At 41.6% G+C, this 11,942-nt stretch overlaps 1 protein-coding gene across 1 annotated transcript; it reads right to left on the minus strand.

The window, feature by feature from the left end:
• Positions 1-9,103: 9,103 nt before the first annotated feature.
• LOC142179579 (uncharacterized) lies at positions 9,104-11,125 on the minus strand. Its single transcript, XM_075250404.1, has 2 exons — positions 10,985-11,125; positions 9,104-10,071 (listed from the first exon to the last, which is right to left on the minus strand). The coding sequence occupies exon 2, from the start codon at positions 10,025-10,027 to the stop codon at positions 9,365-9,367; it is 663 nt and encodes a 220-aa protein (XP_075106505.1). The 5' UTR covers positions 10,028-10,071; positions 10,985-11,125; the 3' UTR covers positions 9,104-9,364.
• Between the last annotated feature and the right edge of the window lie 817 nt (positions 11,126-11,942).

Below are 11,942 nucleotides of genomic sequence, written 5' to 3' on the forward strand. Positions count from 1 at the left end.
ATCGAACGACGACGGGAAAATATTTCGATAAGTCAAAATAACACCCTTTAAGGCCAAGGGAGACTTCGACCTCGATCGAACGACGACGTGTTACTATTTCGATAAGTTCGAAATAATACTCTTTAAGGCCAAGGGCCTTCACCAAAGAAGAGAGTTCGACCTGGATCGACCGACGACGGGTTAATATTTCGATAAGTTCGAAATAACACCATTTAAGGCCAATGGCCTTCGCCAAAGAGATGTGTTCGACCTCTATCGAACGATGACGGGTTAACATTTCGATAAGTTAAAATAACACCCTTTAAGGCCAGAGGCCTTCGCCAAAGAAGAGAGTTCAACCTCGATCGAATGACGATGGGTTACTATTTCGATAAGTTCGAAATAACACCCTTTAAGGCCAAGGGCCCTCGCCAGAGAGAAGAGTTCGACCTCGATCGAACGACGATGCGTTACTATTTCGATAAATTCGAAATAACACCTTTTAAGGCAAGAGGCCTTTGCCAAAGGGAAGAGTTCGACTTCGATCGAACGACGATGGGTTAACATTTCGAAAAGTCGAAATAACAGTCTTTAAGGCCAAGGGCCTTCGCCAAAGATGAGAGTTCGACCTCGATTGAACGACGACGGGTTACTATTTTGATAAGTTCGAAATAACACCCTTTACGGCCAAGGGCCTTCGCTAAAGAGAAGAGTTCGACCTCTATCGCACAGCGGAGGGTTAACATTTCGATAAGTTTGAAATAACACCTCTTAAGGCCAAGGGCCTTCGCCAAAGAAGAGATTTCGACCTCGATCGAACGCCGACGAGTTACTATTTCGATAAGTTTGAAATAACACCCTTTAAGGCCAAGGGCCTTCGCCAAAGAAGAGAGTTCGACCTCGATCGAACGACGACGGGTTACTATTTCGATAAGTTCGAAATAACACCCTTTAAGGCCAAGGGCCTTCGCCACAGAGAAGAGTTCGACCTCTATCGAACGACGACGGGTTATCATTTCGATAAGTTCGAAATAATACCTTTTAAGGCCAAGGGCTTTCGCCAAAGAAGAGAGTTCGACCTCGATCGAACGACGACGGGTTACTATTTCGATAAGTCTGAAATAACACCCTTTAAGTCCAGGGGCCTTCGTCAAAGAGAAGAGTTCGACCTCGATCGAACGACGACGGGTTAACCTTTCGATAAATCTAAATAACACCCTTTAAGGCCAAGGGAGAGTTCGACCTCGATCGAAGACGACGTGTTACTATTTAGATAAGTTCGAAATAACACCCTTTAAGGCCAAGGGCCTTCACCAAAGAGAAGAGTTCGACCTCTATCGAATGACGACGGGTTAACATTTCGATAAGTTCAAAATGAAACCCTTTAAGGCCAAGGGCCTTCGCCAAAGAAGAGAGTTCGACCTGGATCGACCGATGATGGGTTACTATTTCGATATGTTCGAAATAACACCCTTTAAGACCAAGGGCCTTCGCCAAAGAGAAGTGTTCGACCTCGATCGAACGACGACGGGTTGCTATTTCGATAAGTTAAAATAACACCCTTTAAGGCCAGGGGCCTTCGCCAAAGAGAAGAGTTCGACCTCGATCGAACGACGACGTATTAACATTTCGATAAGTCAAAATAACACCCTTTAAGGCCAAGGGCCTTCGCCAAAGAGAAGAGTTCGACCTCGCTTGAACGATGATGAGTTACTATTTTGATAAGTTCGAAATAACACCCTTTAAGGCCAGGGGCCTTTGCCAAAGAGAAGAGTTCGACCTCTATCGAATGACGACGGGTTAACATTTCGATAAATTCGAAATAACACCGTTTAAGGCCAAGGACCTTCGCCAAAGAAAAGAGTTCGACCTCGATCGTACGACGACGGATTACTATTTCGGTAAGTTCGAAATAACATCCTATAAGGCCGAGGCCCTTCGCAAAAGAAAAGAGTTCAACCTCAATCGAATGATGACTGGTTTGTTATTTCGATAAGTTCATATAACTCCGTATAAGGCCAAGGGCCTTTGCCAAAAAGAAGAGTTTGATCTCGATCGAACGACGACTGGTTAATATTTCAGCAACATCCTTTAAGGTCATAAGCCATCGCGAAAGAGAAAATGCGAATTATTCCTAAGGCCAAGGACCATCAGAAAGTGCAAAAAGACCGGGACTTGCCGTGCGGGAATCTATCTTGCACCGAAATCACACGAAACGAAAACAAGGGTAGAATTCAAGACAATAACAACAAAAAATCCTTCTTTTTACAAAGTCTCCGCGCAAATGGTCGCGGATTACATAAGGCCCAAGTCAACAATATAAAAAAAAATAACAAGGGAAAAAAAGAAGAAAGGAACAATGACAATCGATTTCGAATAAGAAAAATGGGGAAGAAAACCACAAACGGAAAACAGATCAATATCACTATCCCTCTACTCTGCATCATCATCGCCACCCTCTCCATTATCATCTCCGGTAAGTTCTTTTTCGCGTCTGTGCCCCTATTGGCTTCTTGCGTCGCCGCATCATATCCGCAATTGACGCGAGCCTCCCGCACTTTCACCCGCGCCTCTTCATATGCAGCCTCAGTCACATTACCCCGCCTCCCACAAACTCTTGTATATATCCCGCTGGGCTTCAGCGTAAACCCAAAGCTCATGCATTTGGCGGGAAACGGCAGAGGAGGAAGATTCAATCTGAGCCAACAGTCGCTCATTTTATGCCTCTAGTGCTGCGACCCGATCTCCCAGAACCGATGCCTCTTGGTCAATCTCGCTAATGCGCTCCTCAAGCCTTGCCTCCATAAGGGTGGTCGTCGCTCTCTCCGACTCCTGCTCGGATTAGAGGACGCGGATGGTGTTCTCCAGGTCCGCCGCCCACTCTGAAGCCGCATACCAAGCACTCTCGTTGCTCTCCAACCCAGCAACCTTGTTTTCCAGCCCAACCAATTTCCCTATCCACTCCGCGCTCAGCGCCTCGACCTTGATCAACTTCTGATCCATATCCGACTACATTGACCTCAATTTCTCCTACAGATGCTCGCACTCTGCGGCGACCCCCTTGCCCAACTCAAGCTCCTCGTCCTTTATTCGAAGTTGCTCCTCAAGCACACTCTTGTTGCGGATAGCCTGCATCAGTTTCTAGTCCCTCTTCTCCAACTCCTCACCAAGATCCCGATTATCTGGGTTGGCCTTCATTCGCTCATGCATCTCGCGACACTTGTTGCGGTAGCGATGATATATCTCCAACATCTTCAAGAAAATTTTGGCTCGAATGTTGGCCCTGTGAATACTTTCCACCTCCACCATATACGTCTGAAAAATGAAAAGACGGGTTAGAATCCTATCATCAAGAAAGGCGAGGGAAAAGCGAAAGAAAGAGTAACATACCCTTAAGCCCATAGCGGCCACCTCGTCCATCAAGTTAGCATCTGGAACGGTCCGAAGAGCCGCATTCTCGGTTGCGGAGCATAGCATGTGGAACTGTGGCACCAGATCCTCCGTGTCCCCCAGGAGATTGACATCCGAAGGGATCTCAAGAATACGGGTCGAGCCTCCCGCACGAACCACCGAGTGAGTAATGCCCTCCTCAAACATCCTGACATCATCAGGGTCGAGGTTCGATTCGGATTCATAATCGTCGACCACCACGCCTTTTCCTCTTTCAGCAGCTGAAGAGGAAGCACGACCAACTGCGGAGGACGAGGGTACGTCCGAAACTACAACGGCGGCCCCAGAAATTTGACCTTCCGCCACGATAGGTTGGTGACCACCGACAATGGTGGGAATCTCTGATTAAGCTGAGGCAACGTCTGGTTCCGTCCCTACAGGGGGAGCCGCGACAACCCCCTCTCCAGATCCCGTCGAAGGAGAGTCGTCTAGATGAATCACTGTTGGGGGCGCTGTCTCGAACTCCACTCGCTGCCTTTTTGATGGCCCTTCTTCTTCCCCAGTAGGCGGAGATTCACCCGTCGGGCAAACAACACGGGTCGGAACTTCAGCCTGAGAAGCGGCCCTCGCAGGAGTAACCACGGCCGCAGACTCAACTGAAGCAGCCCTCGACGAAGGTCGGGCGGTGGGTACCGCGATAGGGCAAGTAGATGAGGCTGGCTACCGGAAAGCTAACGGAGGAGCCCTCACTCTCCGCACCTTCCCTGACACCGATAAGCAGCACGTGAGGAATTAAATACAAAGAGGGAAAGGAGAAAAACGCTGAACGGAAACAACATCTTACCAGAAAGAGGCATGCGTCCATACTTGTCATAGAAGGCCTCCCATGTGCGGACCCCCACCGTATGAGGGAGAATAGCGCTCACCCACTCACGGATATTTTCGACAGGTGGAAGAGGCAATTTCTCGGCTGAAAGACATAACAAGGTTTAGTACTATAACGGAGAATGGTCAGATATATCTCCGACTAAAAGCATGATACTTACGTGCAAAGTTCTATTTCTCAAGGAACCCCGTCAGATCCGCTACAATGTACTCAGTCCACACATAGAAATAATTCTCATAAAAACGACGGTTAGTCCTGTCGCCTATTTTCACCACCAGACTCTTCAACCCCTCAGGACGCATGTGAAGCATCATGTCGCGGATGAGCTGAGGGGCGAAGATACTGAGCATGTGATCCAAGGTGACCTCACGACCGACGAGTTCCGCAAACTTGAGCAACATAAGGAACAACTTGTACAGGTACGACGAAAGTTGGGCGGGGCATACCTCATAAAAACAGCAAAAGTCTACCTCCAGGAGGGGGGAGGGGAAGTGTGTATCCAATAAAGAAGGGGTAGACATAAAATGCGTAGTACCGAGGACAGTCAAAATGAAATATGTTGTTTCCTACCGCCGGTCGCATGTCGACGTAGCCGGGGATCCCCCACCTGGTTTTCAACTCTGCAATATCTTCTTCTCTCATAACAGAAGGGACAGGTCCGGCTCCACCCCGGCGCGACTGCTGAAGTCAGTCAATTCTCTCATAGGGCGAGGCAAAATCTCAACTATCGACGGGACTTCCTCGTCCTCTACCGCATCTACCCCTCCACTGGCCTGAGCAGCATTTTTTGGTTCCAGAATTGTGACAGGGAGATCGGTGCGAGTGGAATCACCAGCCATTTTGTCCTGATGATGCGACAAAAAGACAACGGAAAGAAAGGATGAAAACTTTCAGTTAACTAAGGGCAAACGAAAACTTGGAGTGTTAGGAAGGAAGTATATCTGCAGAATTCTTTCGAGTAAAAGGCAAAGAAGTGTGTCAATCAAATGATAAGTTCCTTCTATTTATAAGAGACATAAATCCCCCGAGAACGAAACCCAAGAATCGCTAATCGAACCTGATATGGCACGAAATGTTTCAGTTCTCCAGGAACGTGTGTCATAATGGCGGTAAACACGAAAAAACTCTTTGATGCCAAACGACGTTTCGGTTCCGAAACAGCTGCAACGGTGGGTATTGAAAGAACGCCGCCATCTCACCTAAAACCCAAGCAACGTAACTAAGGAATGAAAAGTCAGATTTTTCTCGAATTTGTAGCAATCATGATCCGTCTGCCGGGCTCGACAGGGGATGACCCTGACAGACGGAGGGACTAACTGTATTAGTCAAAATTCGATTGTCACGGCCGAGCTGACCAACGTCTCGCCCAAGTGAATGGCAAGGATGCCTTGACTATATATAGTAGGGAAAACCCCTCGATGGGGGGGGGGGGGTCTCCTTCCCTTTCTCTCTCCCAAACTCTCTTCTTGTAATCTTCATAGGAAAGAAGTAATCTGTAGAGGAACATGTAAAGTTATCTCCTCCATCGATTGATGGGAGCCACAATGTTGAATTTCAATAAGAGCGATTATATGTCTTTCGTCCTATTTACTATTATGCCATTAGCTCTTTGATCTGCAATTTATTATATCTGATTAAGATTTACCCCTTCATTTTCTTTGTTTGATTAATTCAAAAAGGTTCCGATATCTTTTGGTTTAAACAATTAGTAAAATCCCTACTGAAATTCCCAACAGGTTTAAATGCAGATGGACCTACTTGTGATCCCATTTCCCTTTCAAAAAATCTATCATCGCCCTATTTCTTGTTTTTATTTGCTCCCTCTATTTACTTTTTCTCAGCTGAAACGGCACTAGTTATAAGTTTGCACATCGAATAAATATGGGCGAAGAGTAGCCAGATGGAGGGGAGGGAGAGATCATCTTACCGAGGGAACTGGAAACTACTAGTAGCAAAAAGCCAAAAAGTAACTCTTAATAGGGACTTCTCTTCCTTAATTAATGACCCCATGCGATCCACTACTGAGATATGCTGCTCTTTATTAAAGATGCTTGCCCTTAATTGCGGTAAGCTGAGAAATTGCTTTCTGATTTTTTTATCGGTAAAGTTAATAAGTTCTTCAGTGAAGTATAAGAGAAAAGCAATAAAAAAATGAGAAATTTGTTATCGGCAAGGATACATGAGGAAAGATTAACAATAGAAGAGTACTCGGTCATTAATTAGGGAACTTAAGAACCATGGACTTAACTCCCGTTTGGCCATAAAATTTGGGAGTTTTTTTTTTCCAAATATTTGCTTGTTTATAGATTTTAATCATTTTTGGCAGATTTTAAAAAAGAAATCTTTAAATTCAAAAACAGTTTTAGAGTAGTTTTTAAAGATTTCTACTCACAAAACTTCAGATTCTTTTCAACTAACATGCATGCATGTCCAAACACAATTTTAACTTTCAACAACGATTTTTCGTCTCATCTTCAAAAATTCATTTTTCAAGTTTCAACCAAATATATGTAGATCTGTGTTGCCAGGGGCGGATGCACGTAGGCCCAAGCGGTGTCACGTGACACCGTTTCGTCGGAAAATTTAACTAAATTCGTTTATGGTAGAGGATATATAAAAACAAATAAGTGATAAAAGAACTAAAGTGACACCACTTATCAAACCTAGGTCTCAGTCCAGTTGTTCAGCGCCTAGTTTTCAAATTGAAGGTCGGGTGTCGATACCATATGCTTGCGTGAGTTCACTTTTTGGGGCATCTTTTGCTACTAGTTAAAAAATAGATGCTTCGGTTTGCACGGGTTCGAACTTCTAACTGCCGACCCATGCTACAAAGTACAAAGGACTAGCCAGTTGACCAGACACAATGGATGTTTTACTACTAATAAGAATTATCTATTTAAATACTCGATGAACTCCTTTACGATTTGCTTTTTTTGAATGTGTTGGCTTACTGCTACTCTACTTGGCTTTTCATCTCCCCTAACTTCTATAAGTCACCGTCTACCGACAGTGGCGGATGTAGTATAGTAATGACGGGTTCAACTGAACCCATAACTTTTGGCGCGAAATAAAAATTTATATGTAAAAATTCTTTAAAATTACAAAAATACTAGATATGAACCCATAACTTTAAAAATATAATGGATTCAACGCTAAAAACATTAAAAGTTGAACCCATAGGATTAAAATCCTGAATCCGCTGCTGTCTACCGATTAATTGCGACACCGCTTACATAAAATTCTGCGTAAGCCACTGTGTGTTGCTAGCAATGAATTAAGGTATAGTGAACGCATAAGAAATAATCAGTATGGTATAAAAGTTGCTTCATTAATTGGACAGGACCCTAAACGATGAAGAAATGATCGATTCCCATGTGCTCTTTCACATGCTCATGCTTTAAGCTTTTAAATCTTCTAACAGAATGGACGAGGACTATTGTATCCGTCTAACTGCTTATCCGTCAAGTAGTTCGTCATTATCAGGATTCCTTCCATTAATTGGAGCAATTTATGACGAGGGTCGTTGATTCTGACGAGTCACGTCTTCGTTAGAAGAACGAAATCTGTATTTTGTCCATAAACTTCCTTTTTTGTGCAATCCTTTTTTTGTCAAGAAAAGATTGGCTCACAATTGTTTTGACGAAGTAGAGGTCAAAAATTTGAGGAAAATATAGAAATTTTAACACATAGTATATGCAAAATTCTTACTGTCAATCGGTGTTTACATACAAATTAATTGAGTAAATTTAATAGTAATAAATAATTTAAGTAATTTTTTTTATTTCTTAACCATAATTAAGTGATATTTGTTACATCAAAGATATCAGATATAGATATTTTCCATATATTAATTAGATAGATGTGCGTAAAACATCAGATAGTGATCAAAAATTTATGTGGGTAAGTTTAGTGTCGTTAATTAGAGCATTGGCTCATTGCCGACAGCAAGAAGATCAGGGCATGGTAGCCTTGTCTCCACGCAACGCAGCACAATCCTAACCCAAGGGACATGTACATGTAAGATCTTTTAACTCACGAAGATTTTAAAAAAAATGAAGATCAACTGCGAGCTAAAGAAAAATGGAGAAGCAACAAGATAATTATCCTTTGGGTGAGCACTATGTGGTGAGCATTTGTGTACACTGGGTAAATTTCTCCTTGTGTAATAGCCTGCAAATCACACAAGGGATGTAAACCGTACTAGGCAAGCCCTGTGCGACAGGCTCAACCCAAAGACATTAAGGGGGGATTCGATTCCAGTTCATACATATGACCTGGGCAACCCGAAGCGAAGGGTTAATATATTTCTATTTAGAAAACTCTTTTACATTATTTCTAATTTGCGGAAAAGTAAGTGGCATATGGTAATATAACAGCACGAAATAGGGTATGGTGATAAATGATAATGCTTTGGTGTTGTTTTGAAATTAAATTTCAACTCTAACAGCACCAATAATAGGGTTTGAGTGAAAGAACGTGCTTCTCTTTTGGTGAAAACTATTTCAACTCCTGGAAATATCTAAAAATAGTCCCGACTTCTATAACCAGATTAGACTGAAGGTAGTACCTTCAGATACGAGGCCACCATTATTAAAGAAGCAGCAGACAAAGGCCATTTTATCATCTTTCAAAGACAACGTGACTACAATCAAACTCAACGCAAAGCACAAGAAGCCACATCGTCTATTCCACCATGCACTATAAATCCTCTTTTTTCTTTTGGGTAAAGTGGGATTGCAGAATGATCTTCAACTAATAATGAAGAATCACAGTACAGTACACCTCCAGCAGAACACCAACGTTGATTAAAAGTAGCTATGCTCGGCTAGCTAGCATGAACAACCAAACTTCAAAAACAAAAGAAAACCAGCCAACTAATAAGCTTACAAGGGGGAGGGAAGAACATGCTAGAAGCACCTTGCGAATTCAAAATATACACATTTCACAGAAAGATAAACTGGTTACTTGAAATTAACAAAGTGCCCAGCATCTACATATCACCAAAGTTGTACTTGAGTAGAAACTTCATAGAGAGTGCTAAATTGACATATCCACATGCACAAAATCTGATGGCCACAGTTAGCATCAGGTATGGACTGAGTCCATTCGTTAACCCAACAAATAAATGAGCACAAGAAAACCAACAAGTAAGAACATAAACTTAATATTGCTATCTGCCTGTACTTGGGTTGTGTCTTGAGCGTTACGAACATGTGGCCCATGATATGCAGGAGTATATCCAAATGGGTAATTTGAGGTGGTAGGATATGCTGTCGGGCCAGGGAATCCATGAAACTGGAAGCTGAGTAACGAAGGGAACAATCCACCAAAACCAGCCGACATTGTAAAGTTACCAAATCTTGCAGTTGCTGTTGGAAAAAATCCTCCCATATGACCAAATCCAAGATTAGGAATATTATTTGATTGAGGTTGAGGAGCCGTTTCAGGTCGTTGTCCTGCAGGCCTGTTAGGAATTTCAAGGCCTGGGATTGGTTTCGATCTGGGATCAGTAGAAGTCCTTCCTCTGCCATAAAGAGGAACTAATTTCTCCTCCTGAATAAGGGCCTTACAAACAGGGCATTCATGGGATTGTGAGTGAAGACGTAGCCATCTATAAAGGCATGGCCAACAGTAGAGGTGACCACAGAGTGTCACAATGGGATCTTGCGCCAATTCAAAACAGATATTGCATTCAAAATCACCAGCATCATTGCTCCCATCCCCAGAGGAAGAAGAAGAGCTTTCAAATGCCCTGGTAGTTGAGTCCTGCATCTCACTCAGATATTATCTGTATTCCGGATGTTCAAAACCTTAACCTGTCAATTACAAGTATTAAGGGCTTCGCCAAAAAGAATGATTGGCAGATGTTAAGAAGAATACCAAATCAAGTTCATTCAAGTACACCTCAAGAAGTTTGTTTGGTTGGATAGAATATAGTTTCACTAGAACTTGATTAAATTGATAGTTTAAAATTATCTATCGCAATTAAAATATTTTCTACAACAAAGGGGAAAACAACTTACCATCACATTATTTCATATAAAAAACATCTTAATTCCGACACAGTATGATTTGCTTAAACAAAACCTAGACAGTTGTCAACCTTTAGTACTGCAAATATCGCCAATATACTATCTTCAAATCCTACCTTCCACATTGTACCATTGTCATATTGCAGCATACTCTGCCCGACCGAACAGTACATAGTGATATTCCCAAGATACAACATTCTAGGCAGAAAATTATTCTAATGATAAATATTTTGTGCTATACAAAACATTTCAAAGCATGAAAGAGCCCCATCCTAATATGCCAGATCTAACTGATTTGCCTATGTCAAACATCTTTCTCAAAGGAAAACTACGCGCGGAATATAAAGATGAAACCCCCAATAAAACAAAAACCTCAAATCTACCCTACGTCACAACAACACAACTAGTTGAAATTGGCTATATCATTCTTCTATTACAATTCCACTAAATTCGTGCTCAATTCATTACAATACTGGTCAATTATTTGCTTTTTAATGCCTCAATAACATAGAATGTAACAACAAGGGGTAAAAGCTACAATATTCACCATCCTGATCCTGACTAATAATAAATATTTCTATCAAAAAAGAAGAAAAGGTTCTCGATTTACAATAAAAAGCAGATTAGATCAGAAGAAATCACATGACATGCAAATTGCATAATATCAAAGGAAGACAGCGAGGATTTATCAACGTACCGGTTCTGAAGAAAATCAAGGGGAATTCGGAGGCAATTAATGGATCGAAGATAAAAAACGGTAATTCGAGCCCTTCAATTAGTATTGAACAAGTACTGATCCCAACAAAGATGATTCTAGGGTGAAAGTATTTCGTCTCTAATTTCAGTTATACCTGGAGACGGTCAACTGGCAAGTGCAACCGTCATTGCCCTTTTATTGGGCTGTTGTGTAACGGGGATGTAGGACCTCAGGCCCATAAAGCCCATTAAAGAATTTTTACATTCCTATACACTATATCAAATTATATTATCCTCTCTACTTAAGTTTACCTATAATTATATTTTATATACCCAATTATTATTTATGTACATTTTAAGAGAATTAATGATAATAATTAGTGTCCTAAAATTACTCTAACATATCTTCCACTCTCCCACGTTTCTCTCTCCACATCTCACCCCCTTTCCCCACGTATCTTGCACCCACCCATAATTCTATCATTGACAACCATTAAAAAGCTTTAAATTCGAATTTGAATTTTCAAAAAATATTATTTGTTTGAATTGGATGTTGTTGCAAAGAATTGCGAATTCTCTCTACGTCTCTATCTATCTCGCAATCCCTAATTTCAGTAATGTAAAGCAAAGGAAAAGAGAGCAACAATTCTACAATTGACAGCCATTAAAAAGCTTTGAAACTTTGCATTCGAATTTGGGTTTTCAAAAATCATTATTTGTTTGGATTGGGTGTTGTTGCAAACAATTGAGAATATGGTTTGGAGTTTATATATCAATTTTGAGGGGTTTTGGTGAAGATTAGACTTGGTTTTGGCTGAATTTCAGATTAAAACTCGAAGAAGAAGAAGAAGAAGAAGAAGAAGAAGAAGAAGAAGACATGATATACATTATATTTACGAAATTGTAGTAAAACTGTAGAAAAATTGTATTTTGTTGTTTATATATTTTTCTTTCATTTA

Source organism: Nicotiana tabacum, chromosome 3, assembly GCF_000715075.1.
Source record: "Nicotiana tabacum cultivar K326 chromosome 3, ASM71507v2, whole genome shotgun sequence".
In the NCBI taxonomy this organism is placed as follows: Eukaryota; Viridiplantae; Streptophyta; class Magnoliopsida; order Solanales; family Solanaceae; genus Nicotiana; species Nicotiana tabacum.

Excerpts from the sequence above, each read along its gene's own strand:
- LOC142179579 (XM_075250404.1), bottom strand. The coding sequence starts at position 10,027 with ATGCAGGACTCAACTACCAGGGCATTTGAAAGCTCTTCTTCTTCCTCT.